General features: G+C 37.6%; 1 protein-coding gene across 9 annotated transcripts in view; it reads left to right on the forward strand.

Annotated features, from left to right (window-relative positions):
- The window catches only part of DOCK9 (dedicator of cytokinesis 9), a 128,780-nt gene that overhangs the window by 9,409 nt on the left and 102,198 nt on the right, over positions 1-17,173 (forward strand). For 3 of the 9 annotated variants that reach the window (XM_055802099.1, XM_055802101.1, XM_027784665.2), the window contains exon 1: positions 8,776-9,350. The exons of 4 other annotated variants lie outside the window; for them this stretch is intronic. In XM_055802099.1, coding sequence (XP_055658074.1) covers positions 9,189-9,350 — 162 coding nt within the window. In that variant the 5' untranslated portion in view covers positions 8,776-9,188. Of the gene's footprint in view, positions 1-8,775; positions 9,351-17,173 lie in introns of those variants that run through there. 2 more of the 9 variants (XM_027784637.2, XM_027784674.2) reach the window with 1 other exon arrangement.

Below are 17,173 nucleotides of genomic sequence, written 5' to 3' on the forward strand. Positions count from 1 at the left end.
TTCAGTTCTTGGAATTGTTGTGTCTAAAAAGAACATGAAAATTCTGGATCATTGTTCTATCTTGAGACAATGAGGAGGAAGAAATAAGTCAGTTGAGGCAGAACATTGTTTGAAAAATCTGATTCGCAGCAGTTCTGTGGAAAGGTTACATTTAAAGTAGACCTTGTTCTGCACAATATTGTCAATGCCAGGAATTCTGGGAGAAATGTCAACTTTGTAATTCTGAGCAAATCAGGAAACATGGTTTAGAATGGCTTTTTTTTTTTCTTCTACCTGCTTCTGTAGCACTCTTGCAAAGTTTCTTCTAGTGATGATTCTGGGAAAGAATACTAGAAATTAATAAATGTGGGACACTAAATCAACAAAACCATTCACTTGTGACAATTTTGAACATGATGCCTTACTCTTCTAAACTTGCTTGAAATTTTCAGGGATGAATAATTTGTGCATAATCAATGTTATATCCCTACAAGTTGACATAAAACAGTCCCTTTTGAAGTTTCTTCTAAGAAACAATTAATGCAGTGGGGATATCAAGTGACCTCACATAAAATTAACTAAGCAACAAAACCATTTTAAAACACAACTCCCCCACACACCGCCCCCGCCCCCAAACAAGAAAACCAACCCTACCCCCTGCTCCTGCAATAATGAAAAAAAAAAAAAAAAAAGAGAGAAAAAAAAAAAAGTGAAGACTTAAGTTTAGTAACAACAAAGCTGAGGAGGAGTAATGCTTATCTAGGTCTGCTAGAATACAGGGAAGTGCGTAATATAGGTCCATCAGTGTAAATAAAGAATTTTTAGCTGCTGCTTTGTGTACTTCTGGTTGCTTTTTGATACTCAGGTGTAGCTATTGACTTAATAGGAGATGGCATGTTGACAGATACTGATCTAGATTTTGAAATTTGAGGTACAGACTAAGTTGCTTTTAGTACTTTCAGGTACTCTGTGGGTGGGAAGGAGTTATCTCGTGAATTTAGAGATAAGACAGGGGTTTATATTTTTACTACTATAAAATTAATCCCTCAACAAAGAGTGACTGCCCATTATGCCCAGCATGGATAATGCTTGTATAATTTTAAGTAGAGAAAGCATTTAAATATCTGGTTACATCAGTGCAGGATGTAATACATTGCAATTTTTGTGTTATCATAAGTGAAATGTAGTTGATTTCAGGAGTCTGGAGTTCAGTGTACCAGAGCAGACATTTAATTTAGTTTCAGCTTGCAAGTTCAGAGCCTCCACTGCCCTTGGATGTTTGTATTTTGACATTAGGATACATGATCTTGCTATCTTATTGATTACCCAAGGCACATAGATGCCCTTCATATGCTGAAAGAAGTACTGAAACATGAATAAGAATAATAAAGTTCTACAGAAAGAACTGGGTGTTTTCAGTAGGAAGAGGCAATGGCTAGTAAGCTAGCTCTCCATCTCATTTTAATAGGTTTGTGAAAATGTCAAATGGATCGAGTAAAAAAGTCTAATGGAAATTCTGTCTAGCACTATGGATATTAACGTATGGGAAAGAGGCTTTGGTTTTAAGGTGATGGAAAGGTAGTCATCCATTTTCCAGTTTGACCACATTGCCCATGCTGTTTTGTGCTTTTGTTCCGTAATGTTGTGTGATGGTCTTTATATCCTTTGGTTTCAGAAGTACTGTTCTTCAGCAGGGCGCTGATACTGACAGAGTATCTGCTTGCACTTCACTTGATGGCTCTGTAGGCTCATTTGTAGGCATGGTTGTAAGTGACCACACCCAGGCAGTAGAATAATACAGAACTGAAGCTTTGTAAAAACAAGATTGAAAGGCACCTCACCTAGCCCATTCTTTACTTGCTGCACTACAGTGATGATGACAAATGGTATTTCAGACCTCTTTCTGCCAGGCATATTTGCATCCACTTGCACTGGCACTAATGCAATGTAATGTCATCTGAGTGGTTTAGCTGAAAATCATAGTAGTATGTTTGCCTTTAAGGAATGTTCAAGGAGGCTTTGCTCTTACTTGCTAGTCCAAGAAGGATTATAAGTTCATGTTGAACCTCGAATGTCATTGAGTTTAAAAAGAGCATTTGGATTAATGAAGAGATGACACACTAATTATTTGAAGGATGTTGTTCTCCTTTCCTTCAGAAATTGTCTTGGGATTTTTGCTTGCCAGGCTTGTTACCACCTCAAAGTTATTTGCCTGGTGTTGTATATGGCCTTAGATTGCTCAGTAATGTTGTATATTAGTTTCTTCCTAGCCAGACCATACAGCACGATCCAGTAAGATTTTCCTTGCATGAAATCCGAGGTTTCTAATACGAAAAAACCCTAATAATCCTTCTGTGTACAGTCTTGCTGGTAAAGTTCAGGGGACAATACTTCCGGCATAATATTTTGGCAGCTAATGATCTGCTGGAGGGGAAGCTGGAACTTGTTCCTGACTGAGCTGGGAACAAAAGGAAGGAGAAAGACCTGAATCTGAATAACTTTCAAAGAGGGATTAAAAGTATAAAAGGTTGTACGAGCCCGGAAGTTTCTGCTGCTCTTCCCTGAACACAGTAAAGTTGTTCAAAAGCTGGGTTTCAACTTCTTTTTTTTTCTAGTCTGATGTACTGTTGACCATTATTTATTCTAGCATGGTTTCATCAGTGTTTCTGAAAATAATATCCTATAATCAGCAACTTGTTCTGTAGCTCTCTAATAAAAAAATACTCTGTTGTGGTTATCTTAGCGGTTATTTAAGAGCCCACAATAATCACTTCAACTTCAGAAAGCTGAAAGTTATGTGACCGCTAGATGGAGTCCTGTGAGCATATTTCAATACCAGAAATCTGATGTTATGGCTTGAAATGTAAAACAGTTAAAAGGGCTAAGTGTTTTGTGTCTCATGCTTAGCAATAAATGTCCGTTTGTTCAGTTCAGATTGACTTGGACAACATCCTGAAGGTCTCTAGGTTATTCTTGGTATGTCTATCCTCAAGGTATACTTGGAGTTAAGTTGGAATTTAAGGCACATGCTTTACTGGCAGCTCCCAGTGCTCATCTATGGATGAAAATGTGTTGCTACTCATGTAAGAATGGACTTGTGAGAAGACTGAACTTTCTACAGCTCTCAACTATGTGACCGAAAACTATTAGCTGTGATATTTAGCATTTTGTAACTAGCAGGGTTTTAAAATTATGTGCATCTCTCCATCAGCTCATACATAATACAGTGTATGCAAGATTTGGAATAGGATTTCTTGGGTTGCATCATTTATGCCTCCTTCCCACTTTTTCTATACATTTAGAGGCAGAATAGACACAAACATTCCCTTGTTTGTCAGTTACAATAAACTTGTGATATTAGCCAGCTATGACAGCTTCCTTGGCTAGATAGGACAGAACTAAAACTTGCTCCGATATTTGTAAGCATTAGGTTTTACATTTTAGGTGATCTTTGACGTTAGGAGTATCTCATATGAATGATAAACTGTCTCTGGTCTTCAGCCTGGTGGTATACTTAGTATTTCTAATGTCACAATATTTTTTTTTGTTTGTTGGATGCTAATCTCTGCATAGGGCTTTGCTGAGTGTGCAGATTCTCAGTAGAATTGCAAAAGAATCCAAGCATGCTATTCTCAAGACTACCTCCTGGAGTAATCATACTGGCTTTCTTCGGAAGGGTGGAATTCTCTTGGAGTTTTTCTCTGTCTCTGTGGTTAATGCGTGTCTACCCAGTGTGTGTAATGCCACAGAATCACGTAAACGTACACATTGAAAGGAAAATCTCTGGGAGCTGCCTAGTACAATCCCCTGCTCAGAACAGATCTGGTTAGAGCAAGTTGCTCAGTCTGGTTTTAATATCCACAAAGATGGAAATACTTTAACCCTAGAAGCTGACAGTCCTTATGGTTTAAAAAAATAAACCCAAATCCTTTTATGCAGATGGAATATTCTGTGTCTGCCTCTTGTCCTGTGACTGTACCTTCAAGAGCCTGGCTCTACCCTCTGTCTGCCTTCCCATTAGATAGTTGCAGACAGCACTAAGATCTTCCTTTAGCCTTCACTTAAGGCTAAACTATCCAAGATCGCTTTCTCATGTATCATATGCTGCAGCCCCTAAACTATGGTGATGGCCCTCCATTGGACTCAGTCCAATGTGTCAGTATCTTTCTTGTACTGAGAAGCATGCTCAGTATGTTCAACTTGCTGTCCAACAGGCTGTCATCCTTATTTACTCATTCAGACCACATTTGCCTAATTTGGCTACAAGGATGCTATGGGAGACTGTCAGAAGCCTTGTTTGACTAACTTTATTCAGTGTCTGTTGCTGCCTCCTTGTCCATAGAGCTAACCATCTCATCACAGAAGGTAAACAGATTGGTCAGGCATACTTTGTCCTTGGTAAATCCATGTTGTTTACTTGGAACTACACTCTTAATCTTTAGACATCAGGAAGTGGCTTCCAGGAGGGTTTGCATCATACTTTTCCTGGATATTGGAGTGAACGTGACCAGTCTGTAGTTCCCTGTATCCTCCTCCTTGCTGTTCTGGAAAGTGGATATGAGGCTTGCAAAGATTAATCCATATCCAAACAGACACTCTGCACTAGTTTTGACAAATCAGGTGGTGAAAAGTTTTACTCTTAAGACAGAGTAAGACTGACTGTTGTGGCCACAAAGCAGCTTTTAGCACAACTCTCCTTTCTGAAGAAACATGAGTTCTTTAAGAGAACCACGTGACAGAGCTTTTCTATGAACTTTGCATGAAGCAATCATTGCAGAAATGGTCCTTGCAACAGGAACCAGCACCTGAATTTTCTTCCTGTTCTCTACTGTTTTAGTAAGTGTGAACTGTTGCATATACACTTCCTTTTCCCTCTTGCAGGGCTATGGGATTTCAGTTCTTCTGTGCAGCATGGCTTTATCAGGCAGAAGTGAATATGTTAGCTTTGATATACTATCATCAGGTTGTTAAGGCACTCCGAAGAGTGATAAGTGATGTTGGTTTTAATCTCTTTGGGCTGAGGAGGCTTTAGGCCCGCATCTCTAGCATTCTGAGCCACAAGCAGCTGCCAGATGGAAGGCAGTGCTCCACCTACAAATGCTGTCATGTTTTGTGAAAAGCTGAATTCAGTCAGGTTGTGTTAAGATCTCTAGGGAACCAGATGTTCATTCCTGTCAAGATGGCCTCAGGTTGGACATGTTAAATATCAAGGACAACTTTGTAGGTGAAAATGTAAGTACCTTCTTCTAATGTTTTAAGAGATTAAGGATGTTTTTGTGGCTCTTATGTTAGGATTTAGATGCTTGAATCCTGCCTGAAGTATGTTCTCTTGCAGATACAGGCCTGTGTTTATGAACTGTTTTGCTTTAGTGATGGCATGTCTGAAGACACAATGTCCATGTTGTTTTGTAGTAACACATTTAATTGAAAGGTCTCCCTAGTTTGATCTGTATTCTCCTAACTATCCAATTTCTGTCTAGGTGCCTCTAAGTTCTCATTTTGTTAATGAGTATTTTGTAGGATCCCCTGAAGATTTTAAGTCAATGGAGGTAATGATTCCCTAAGGACTTCTACTTTAGTAAATGTTAACCAGTGTCAGATGGAATTAATTTGGTTTTCAAAGGGTTGCTTAACATGTTGATTTAAGTCCTCCAGTTCCCAAGTAAAAAGTGATTATTAGGCTTTATTGTAATCAGAAGAGGACTGGTGGGGTTAGACCCTTAGTTGTATAACTGTACTATTAAACAGTTCACAGCAATTTTCTGGAGAGGAACTAGAGCTTCTTCTTTATTACTTGTCCAAGAGAGCGTGTTTGAAAAATACATGATTGTGAACAACATGGAGCTAAGATTACTAATTAACCTTTTTGTCTTTGGGAATCTTTTAGTTCAGTCAGTACAGATTCAATATATTATATAGCAGGGAGGAGTGTGTTGCTCCCTGTATAAACAGGCATTTTGGCTTAGAGATGTAACATTTGGAATATATACTAACTAGAATAGCTCTTCCTAAGCCTGCATGCTTTCTAGTGCAGACCCTTTTTCACAAACCAAGAGAAGACTGGCTTTTTAGTGATGTTTCCTTTTTACAGCCTTCCTTTCCTCCCTTCCACTCTTTTTTTTTTTTATGGAAGAAGACCTTTTTATAACCTAGGCTATAACAGCTAAAGGCAGTTTGTAATATCTAGCTTGTTGCTCATATGATGTACACTCTGGGCTTGTTCATATGTTGTGTTTTTTTTTTTTTTTTGTTCTGCTTTTTGTTGTTGGCCTGTTACTATTGGTTTAAGATTTTTACTTACCTTAGCGTGTCTTTTGGCTCTCTTCAATTGGTAGAGGAAGCTCTGTCAGACCTTCACAGGAATTTTTCCAGCCTCCGATTTCACTTTGAGTTATAATACTGTAATGGATAATATTGTATTATGTCACATTTCTGTCTGGATGTTCACTGCTTGTGCAATGTGGTTGCTTGTTACAATTGCAGAAATCTCCTTAGTGAAGCTGGTAGCTTCCACTTTGCACCAAACTTATGTCTTAGGAAAAGGTCTGCTTGTTGGCAGACTGCTTTACATTGCTTACTATTCTGATTACTGGTCATGTTAATAATTTTGCATCTGGTCAAGCTCCTCCTCCCTGTCCTCCCATCCCTTGTGTCCCCATATTTATCTCCCGTTCAAACTCTATTTGGAATGCTTTTTATGTCATTGTTACCACTGTGTTAATCCAAGTCAGTTTCAGTTGCGATGTCTAAAATATCATAGAAACATGATGCTAAATTTATTCAAGATGTAATCAGAATTAAATTTGCTCTTAATTGGTTTTGAATTGGGACACCTCGCAGGGTTACTTCCAGCCTGACTTAGTCTACGATTCTGTCATATGTTTGTCTTTCCAAATGAAATCTTTTTGTCTTCCTGTTTCTCCACATCCTATTTAGTGCTTTAAAAGTCTTGTAATTTTATAGGCATTTGAAGGAACTGTCTAGTGCGTAATAATTTGTTGTAAACTGACTTATTTTTCTCATATTCTCGTATTATAAGGCATAGGAATATTCTCAAATATTCTCATATTATAAGGCATGAGCTACTTTGTTGTTTTTTTTTTTCTAGAAACATTTCCTATTATGAAGTCTCTGAAATGCCATGGAAAACCCTCTAAGTGGTGCTTTCGTTTCATGATCACTTAACTTTTGATGTCACATTTGGAACCTGGAGTTTGTCAGGTCTCTATCATCCTACATTCCAGCTGGGAGTGAAATGGGCTTCTGCACTAGAAATAGTTAACTTGAATGTATTTTTTGGGAATGCCTTCCGTGGTAATTGCCATGACTGTTTTTCCCTTGTGCATTTGCAAAGATTTCTTTATCCAGCCTTAGTGAGTGGCGCAGAGTATTTGCCTCACTGACCTGCTGCCCCTTTTCAAAGAGGGTAGGATAGGTAGAGAGGCAGAAGGTGGTACAGACCTTGCTGTGCAAGGTTCGTGGTTATGTATGAAGTATCTTTGCACTTCATAGTAGAATTTATGGCCAGTTCTTCACTGTTGCTTTCTTTATTCTCCCCCCACAAAAAGCTATTCCTTATTAACAGAACTGCCCTAACACAATTTGTTTTTCTTAAAATATGTGGAATGTGCTAACTGCTTCCTTTGAGAATGTGAGACTGGCAGGAACTACTTGGATCACTGTCAAATATTGATTTTTTTTTTTTTTTTTTTCTTTGTAATCAATGTGCCTGCATGTTGTTATGGTGTATTTAGGTTAGAATGTAATGAGAAGCATACTGGGATGTGTTAACTAGCCAGATATTAGTGAAAAACGCTAATGAATATTTATTCTGAATGTCTCATTATAGCATGCAAGTATTTCCTTGAGATAAGTTAATTTGCATGGGGGCAAATCTGTAGCTGACATCATTAATCTGTTTGTTCCTTCCCTTCATAGTTCACTTAAGTCCTTTTAATTTAGCTTGTTTAAACTCCATTGCAACAATTTTGGGTTTGTAAGTTCACTCTTTCATCCAGTTTTACAATTTGGTAAGTAAGTAAGTAAATACATCTCAGTGCTTTCAGTTTATCAGAAATATAGAACTAACCAGCAGTCTCTGACAGGGTGATTGATACTGTTACGGTGTGGATTGAAACAGTTATTTTTTGCAAATTCCTTGCCTTCAAAAGTAGTTTAAAAATTTTAATGCTTCTTCTCAGCGTTATTTACATACCTGTACAACAGATACCAGTACAGTATGTTAAGTAGAATCCTGTAGTGATAAATACAATCAATACATGTGTGATTCACTATAAACCCAAGAAATGTATGTATTTTAAAATTAATTCTGTATTTTTGTTTTAGATGTAGATGTTGATCTGTAGCTAGATAGTCAGTTGCTGGTTTTTTTTTTTTTAATGACTATTGACCATTTGCAATCAAGGACTAGATAAGGTCAGTTTCTGGCAGGTGAGAATTGACTGATCACTTTGTGTGCAAGGAAGGAAGGAAAAAGTAAAAGCTGCCTTCAGCTCCCATGTGGTTTGCCTGAACTGATAACAGCACACTGATAACACAGATTTGATAGAAGTAGGTTTATGTAACATGCTGGGGTTTTTTTCCCATAGCAGCAGTGATTTTAAGAATTTTCCCCTTAGATTTTGCATTTTTTATTTTGAAGTTTTTTGTTTTAAACACTAAAAAGCACATATAGGTCAAGCAAAGAAATGTTTGCCAGTTCGAACTCTGTGCTAAGCATTCTGGGAGAGTGCTTTCTTGCAGCAGATGGATTCTTTGTGGCTGGCAGCAGAAACTGCAGCAGTATCTTTGCAGTTTCCTTTCGTCTTTGATTATATTCTGAGGATCTCTGAAATATAGGAGCTCTTTCCATGACCCTCTGGAATATCTTTTCATCTCCGTTGCAGAGTATAGCCCATGCTGAAAGCCTCCTATCTTCTACAGTTGAGGTATCGTTTGCTTTTCATCACCCTCTGATTTTTGTCTTTTGCGGCTGGATTTTTGGCAGTGCTTGGCTTAAGCAAATAGGATTACATTTCAGTAGCTGATGGGATCTAGTCGAAGAACATACTAAATGTCGGACATAATGAAGATTGTACAAAGAAATATTTTTGCAAAGCACAGGAAAATTACTCGAGTCGAGCAAAGGAAGAAGACATTCTGCAAATGCAATCAGGGCTGCTAGAAATGCAAAATTCAACAGATTTGGAATGGGTTGCACTACAAGTGTGGTTCTGTTTAAAGGTATTCGTACAGTTTTTGAGAGAAACTGTGGTTATATTTGCAAACAGCAAGGGGAAAACAATGCCCTTGAATACACAGCATTCAGCTCACCAAATGAAGATTCAGGAATATTGATTCATTCATCCCTGGTAAATATAAACTTGTTTCATTAATAATTCTATCTGCTAATTGAAAGCTAAACTAAACCCAGGATAGCATGTTTATTTAACATCTACCATGTACAGACATGAATATACCTTGTCCTGATATTGTAGGATGTTAGTGCATGTATGTGACATGTAATACATGTGTGCATGCAGCTTTAATGTTAAAGCTTAGGATTCATATTCATTATATCATTAGATTTGTATTGATAGCTCTGAAGAATTTTCACTTCATAAACAGGATTGTTGTAGAATATTGTCTGCTGTTAGATCTTTCTAAACATACTCTTGGAATGAATTTGGCACTTCAATTGAAGAACAACAGATGATTATGTTATTTGGAAAAACTAAGGAATGCATTGTTGCGAAAACAGTAACCCAGGATTTAAGGTTTATTTTTTGCAGATGGATTTGAGTACATTTTTTCCTTACTCCCCCCCTTGTAATTATTCTGTATCTGTTTAACTTACTGAAAGGGATAAAGGAGCATTCTAGAAGAAAAAAAAAAAATCATTAAAGGGAGTCATAACTGTTTTGTGAACCTGCTTTGCTCTTAAAGGCTTTTTTAGGTGTTGCCTGATGCAAAGAACACAGGCTTTAAAGTGAGACTGTCTTTGTACCCCCCAGGTTAGTGACGCATTTGTGCGTCAGATGTATTGCATTTAGGCTTGAGGGGGTGGAATTGCAATAGCTGATGTGCACTGCTTGCTTCATAATTAGGCTAGTTAAGGCTTTAAATATTTATTTAAAATAATTTGGGGTTACTTGTTAATTGCTTTGTCACTGGCTAGATAGTTAGAATAAGAGAGGTGTGGTACACGGAAATAACCGAACGGATTTTGACAAGCTTGTAGTGCCTGCTGGCATACCGACACCGCAACTGCAGTTATGGAAAGCCTTTAGAAATTTCAGAGCTTTGTTGCCTTTATGCTGTTCAGGTCCTTTCTTGCTGAACTCAAATATAAGAAAAAAAGGGTGTGTGTGAGTGTGTGTACATATGTATCTGAATGTGTGTATATATGTGCACACATGCCCTTATATGTATGTTTATGTGCATGGATACATACACATAAGCTTCCAGGAGAAAATACAGAATGATCTGAACTGTCTTTAGATGCTTAAATTGACTTACAGTATGTACATTACCCTTCATGATAGTATTGCATTTTTAAAACTCTTACTATGGTTTGATATTAAAAATAAAATGGCTTCCTCTAAGTATTAGAAGCCTTTTTACACTGTTAGCCATTTTTAAGTTAGCCTTGTAGAGATGGTTATTAGACATCTGTTAAACTCTGGACAATTATTACTTTCAATAACTTTATACTCCACTGAATTTGAGACCTAACACCTTTACTGGCCTTAAAATTACTGGTCTACATATAGTTAGATGAATGAATGAAAAACTAATTTTTTTAAAATGTAGTATGAATTACTGTAACATGGAGGTCGCAGTGAAAATTTTTTGTATTTTTTTTTTTTGTTTTTGTGTGGTATTGTTCCAGCAATAATTTATCTTTAATTTAGCCCTACAGAACTGGTTTGCAAACTAGCAAAAGTAAGCGCCAAATATACTTAGTCTGCCACTTAGAACCAAAGTTCCACATCTGTCACTTAGGGTTGGTTTGGGTTTTTTCAAAGTAAAATTTTATTTTTTTTTTAAAATAATGATACTGGCTTTTTTTGGGGTTTCCTTGTATGGCTTTGTTCATTTGGTTTAGCTGGAAGTAGTGGATTGAGAAAAGTTTCGTCCTGGGATAAATACCTGAAGGTTAGTATGGAAAAGTGTGTGGAATTGAGGGGTCAGAATGACTTCCTACTTGTTGTACTGGGCTAGTGTAGTCCATAATAACAAAAGTCAGAATTTTACAAAATACAAAAATGGGACTTCATTGAAAGGTCATGCTTGTGATATTCAGAGCTGGTGCTGGCTATTGCTTTCTGAGATGCTGTCTGAGGCTGGAGAGCAGTTGCTACTAACTTACCCCTGAAGAGTAGAAAGCAGTGTTCTCTGAAGAGGGGGAAAGAATACTGCAGTCCTGGCAATAGTGATGAGTGATTTTATGAAACTTAGGTCTAAGTATGCATATAGAACTCTTAAATTACATAATTTTTGTACTCTTTACTGTAAGAGCTAATTTGGCCAGCTCTTCAACCTTTGAAGAGGTGGCTTTCAGGAGAAATTCCATTGCTTTCCACTGAGAAGCCATGCAGTGAGATGAAGACTACAGGAATCCTCTCCTCTAAAGAGGAGCTGTATGGCCAAGACTAAAAGAGCATGGCAGTGTATCACTTCCCTGTGTTTTATTTTTGGTGGCTGTTGCAACAGATGCAAGCACTGGTATAAGGCTTCACCTATTTGTGTTGTAACACGTATTTCAGCTGCAATCTTTTACCTCTGTCTTTTAGGTTGTACCGGCTATCCGATCTATTTAGCTATTCTGGATTAAGCAACTCCTGATACAGAGCTGTTGTCAAAACACCAGTGAATTTCAGGGAGTCCTTTAAGAATGTATTGATTCTCTTGCAAAACCAGTGTTGAAAATCTGTGAAAATTTCCTGTGAACAGAAAACTCTCAGGAAGTAGTTCTCCTGAAGGAAAAATCTCCTGTTCCTTGAAGAAACAAGGAGACTGAAGTAGTTGATTTAGCATATATTTTTCTTATTTATCCTATAATGCAGAGCTTGGGAGGTTATGTCTAAAGTCTGATTAAATCTAATTAAAATTTTATCTTAAGCAGGCCTGATCTTTTGATTGCTTGTAGGAAAGATATAAAATGAAGCCTGGGTGAGAATGTCTTCTCAGGAGTACAGTTTATTTCTATCCATCTGATGTCATTCAAACTTGCAGTGAAAATGCTATATTTTATATTTGGGAACATTTCTAGCCTGTTCACATACACATTGCCTTGCTAGAGCACAGGATCTCTTAGGGTCTTCAGGTCTATACGGATAAAAATCAATATTTTAGTAAAAGATTATAAATCTAATATGAAATGCTATTAAAAGTTGCATCAAAATTATTGAAAGTGTTGCCCCCAAATGTCCACCTAGAGCATATTTATTTTCTGCAAATGTTGAGGAAACATTCTAATTTACTTAATTTTGTAGTAAGTTGAAGGATACAGTTTCAAAATATTAGCTTACACGCATGATCTACATGGTTTGTTTTGATTTTCCTATCATTTTTTTTTTAATCCATTCTCAGCATATTACTCTATCTTATTTCAGCTGTGTTGAGTTAGGAGGGTTTTTTTTCATGGCTTTTATTTTTATATTCAAATTTGATTTTTTTTTTGTGATCTAGGAGTGAAATGTTACTGTATGGTTTAGGGCCTAAACAGCTGTTTCAGATAGTAGACAAAAATGGGAAATAAGCAAGGGAGAACGAACAGTGACAACAAACCCAACAACATTTTAGAAGCGTTGGTTTTGCTAATAGCCCCTTGAAGTATTGAGAGAAGGGAGAGGATAGGTGAGTGTGCTAGCAATGCCAATGGAGGAGCTGGAAAAGTCTCAACTGAGACAGACTGTATGCTGAAGAATATTAACATATTTTTTTTTTTTTAGATTTGTCTGTAAATCTAAAGCAGAAAGCAACTTGCCTTTTTTCGATGCTTGTAATGTTTTCTGCTCAGTTTGCTTCTAATGGCCTATTTAGCACTGCCATTTCTCTCATTCAGCGAACCTTGTAGTTTGGTAAACATGCTTAAAGTAGTTTAGTACCTGTAGCATGTGCAAGATGTGGCCTGATAATTTTAGGTAGCCTTTAAATTTACTATGTCTGATACGGAATAACTATTACTTAATTTGTGTTTACACAATTTGAGAGACCTGCAGGGCATTTTGAAATAGTGTATGTCCAGTCTTTAACAGGATAGATTTAGATACTTGCTGGAAACAGAACCACTAACTTTATATTTTAGTAGCTGCAGTTTCTTAGTCTGTGTCACCTGTTGACTTGACAGCAACATCATGATTAGGTGTTACTGAGGGTTTTTTTGTGTGACTGCTCTTTCTATGCTCTTCATGAGTCATGTGGTCTATTAATAAACTGTGACATCTTCAAGGTCTACTAAAGTCTGTGCATGGTCAAAGATTGGTTAATGACAGTAATGAGCTGTGTCATTCTGGAAACAACTCCACAGTAGGCAATCAAGTTGCAAATATTTTGTTTTCAGAATAGTATTAAGTTATATGTGCATGATTTTTGAAAAAAGGCTTTTATTGATTTAAGATATGATGTGTTTAAAATAAATCTTAAAACATTCATTTATTAAAGGGCCTTATATTCAGAGCCTGTTCTTGCTGTCTGAATTAACAAATTCATATCAACTTGTTTGTTTGAAGTAGCAATGTATAAAGGAGAGGGTTCTATGGAAGTAATTCTGCTGAGTAAGTGGAAGTTGTGTGTTTTAAATGTGCTTAAATGGCTTATGCAGCAATTCTCTAATGGTGTGTGGATAATTTGTATGGCTTACTGTGTTACTTCTCTCTCATAACTTGCTTCAACTTGTAACTGTAGTACAAGTGGCTTTTATTCATCAGTTACTGGAGCATAGACCTCATTAGGCCTCTTAATAAGGAAGAAACAGACATGTATGAGTACAGCATCTAACAGTTGCATAGTTTTTCATGGGTCACTTGAATGAGGGCACTTCTTTTATCTCCTTTCATCTTACTGCTTTGGTAAATAAAAACCTTATTTTTTTTATGTCTTATGTGCTGGCTTGTAGTTTTGGCTAAATCTTCTGATGATTTCTGTAGAGGTTTTTTTGGGGTTTTTTGACCTTTCATTAGACTCCTTTGGGAAGAATGCTTGAATGTCCATCTCAGGTATCCTTCTGCCCTCTTAGCAAGGGAAATTGCAGCACAAATTCACCAAATGTGTAGTTCCTGCAGGAAATACACTTCTTTGAAAGTTGCAAATGAGAGGAATATCAGACATTGGTTGGTAGGCACCCAGTGCACTGGCATGCAAAAGATAAGGCTAAATGTGGTATCTTCAGGAGAAATTCTTTAGGACTGTGGATGAAATCTAAGGATAGGGTTGGACTAGTACAGAAAGATACCTGGCCCCAAAAATATGTCATTAGGTTGCATCCTGGTAGAAAACATGTTCACTTCAAATGTATCAGCAAATGGGGTCTTGTGGGAGCTGGATATACTGCTTTGAAAGCAAGTAAAATGTCTGGAGTTAAAAAGAAAAACCAAAACAACCTCTAACAACCAAAACCAACCCCCCAAACCAGGAAAAAAAAATAAAATCAAAGCCTTATATGATCTTGAGGAATGGGAAGACAATTTCTGTGGTGGAGAGGCTGCATGGGTGGTGCTTTCAAGACTAGAGTCTAGGCCAGGAGTCTTCAAACTACGGCCCGCAGGCCAGATACGGCCCCCCAGGGTCCTCAATCTGGCCCCCGGTATTTACAGATTCCCCCGCACACACCCCCCACCCCCCCACCCCACCCCGCCGGGTGTTGGGGGGGAAACCAAGCAGCCGCAGATGCCTGCCTGCCACTGCATCCATGTGCTGGCCCCCTGGTTAAAAAGTTTGAGGACCCCTGGTCTAGACTTAGTTGAACATGCAGAAAAGGAGTTGGACTTCTCTGCTCTTTCTCCCTGATTAATATTTCCTTCCACCTGCTTTAGAAACAGCCTGAAATGCTAATTTGAATCATCTACAGATGCAGGTACACTATTCTGTCATGAAATTAATTGCAATTAAAGTAAATTTGAGAGTCAACTGCTGACTCCTGCAACTTCTTGTTTCTTAGAACTCCAATGTTTGATGTCCAAGACAGGTTTGTATTGCAGTTTAGAGGCAAACCAAGATGGACTTCAGCCCGAAGACAATCTTGTCAAGGAGCAAATTACTCCTGGAAAAAGTCTTTTAAGGTTGGTGTTACACAGCGGGAAGACTCCTACTTGTGCTTGGCACAGAACTGCTTCAGTTGTAGAGATTTTCAGACTTGGAGTTTTGACTCACTTTTGGTCTTTGGTTTAGTGTCTGTGTTAGGTTTAGTGTCGTGTTAGTTTCTGATAATTGTTAGGTACTGTCCAAGTAGGAAAAAAGCTGTGTTTGGTCTGATACTGTTCTCATAGTCAGTCTGCTGGTACATGTCTTGTCTGTAAGGAGGTATGTCAGAACAATAGTTAAATCCTTTAACAGAAGCGCAGTTTTAATCTTAAAGTCTCATATCCTGATTAAATTCTGCTGACTTCTTGTCTTTCCCCTGGGACCATAAGGAAGTCAGGTTTTCCCTGAAAACAGAAAGATCTACTTTCTACATCTCTGTAGAAAACATCTACTGAGATGGTGTGAAACTAATCGGTTACCAGTGACTCAAGAAAATGCCCTTTAAGTTGATACTTCATAGGTAATAGTATGCAAAAGTGTGACATAGACAAGTCTTAAGTTAATCTATAATATGCTTAGCTCTGCTGTGATTTTACACTTTAATTGGTATTTGTCACAGAGTAAGAGTGTCCAGACTAAGGTACTGTATCTTATCTGACAGTTAGTAATGTCTAGCTGAGGAGTATTAATGAGATATGCCATGTTGGTGTTAACAAGTTTAGCCAAATTCTTATTCCATGAAGTAAAAGGGCTTTTAAAAAAATGCATTGTACAAAATTATTGTGGATCCAGCGGAGGCACTGACTGGGAGAATCCTTTAACTTTATGTTGCCACTAAAACAGGTAAATCCGTTTTTTTTATTCCAGCTTCTTGAGTAGTAATACAAACCTGTACATTGGTGTTTCCTTTTTTCATCAATGTAACCTACTTATAATAGACACCTCCTGGTATCTTGGCATTTTTGTCCTGTCCAAGCTACTTGACTCTCTTCCTAAAAATAATGTTTGGAGAGTAATTTTAACTGTAATGCAAAATGTGAGATTTATACAGTTCATTTTGATACAAAGAGATACCTCTCCAAAGAGGGATTGTGGTTCTGCCTATTCCAGAATAGGCTTAATTCTTGCTTTACCAAGGGAAGTCAGTGAAATGGGAGTATTTTAGTTATATTGTTGTCAACACAAAAAATTATGTAGCACACTCTTATCTATGTCTTATATTTTATCTTTTTTCTCTTTCCCCTTTCTCTTTCCCCTTGCAATAATCGACTTCCTATTGGTGGGACTGCAAGTTACACGTTTGCAGTATTAGCCGTAGGAGGAATGAGTCTTCCTAACTGATTTTCTTGTCACTTTTTCATCCAAATGCAGTGTGTATGGCAGGGAGTCACCAGGTGAAATGCATGCTGTATTCCATCTGCTATCAGCTGGCTGAGCCTTTCTCTTGAAGTTGTGAGTGTATTCTTCCAGGGCAAGTACATGTCTGTTGGAAACTCAGCACTACTAAGATATGTATACTTGCAACACTGAATCTTCCACTGACATGTAAAATGTTATGCCTTTAATACAGCTGCAAGGCAGGCTGCCAGGTGTGGGAGGGCAGTGCTAGAATATCTCTTACTAATATAGACAAGAGCAAGAAGTACCAGCTTTTAATTAATGGTGCTCGTCACTCTGCTAAAGTGGGTCCATATTTTCATATGAGCTACTGACTTAAAAATCCAACCCATACCAAAACCTAACCAACAAATAAAACAACAAAACCAACCCCAACCCCCCCAGCAAAACAAAGCGTCAAAAACCCTCCAGTTGTCCTTCTCAGTTTTGAGAATTATTTCTTAAGAGATGCTGTGAGTTGCCAGGCAATTTAAAGAGCCACAAAGGAGTAGAGAACAGGTGTAAGGTTTTTGTAAATGATGTTGTCAAATCCTTCTGTTTTCACATTTGC

This window comes from Falco peregrinus, chromosome 4, assembly GCF_023634155.1.
Source record: "Falco peregrinus isolate bFalPer1 chromosome 4, bFalPer1.pri, whole genome shotgun sequence".
Classification (NCBI taxonomy): Eukaryota; Metazoa; Chordata; class Aves; order Falconiformes; family Falconidae; genus Falco; species Falco peregrinus.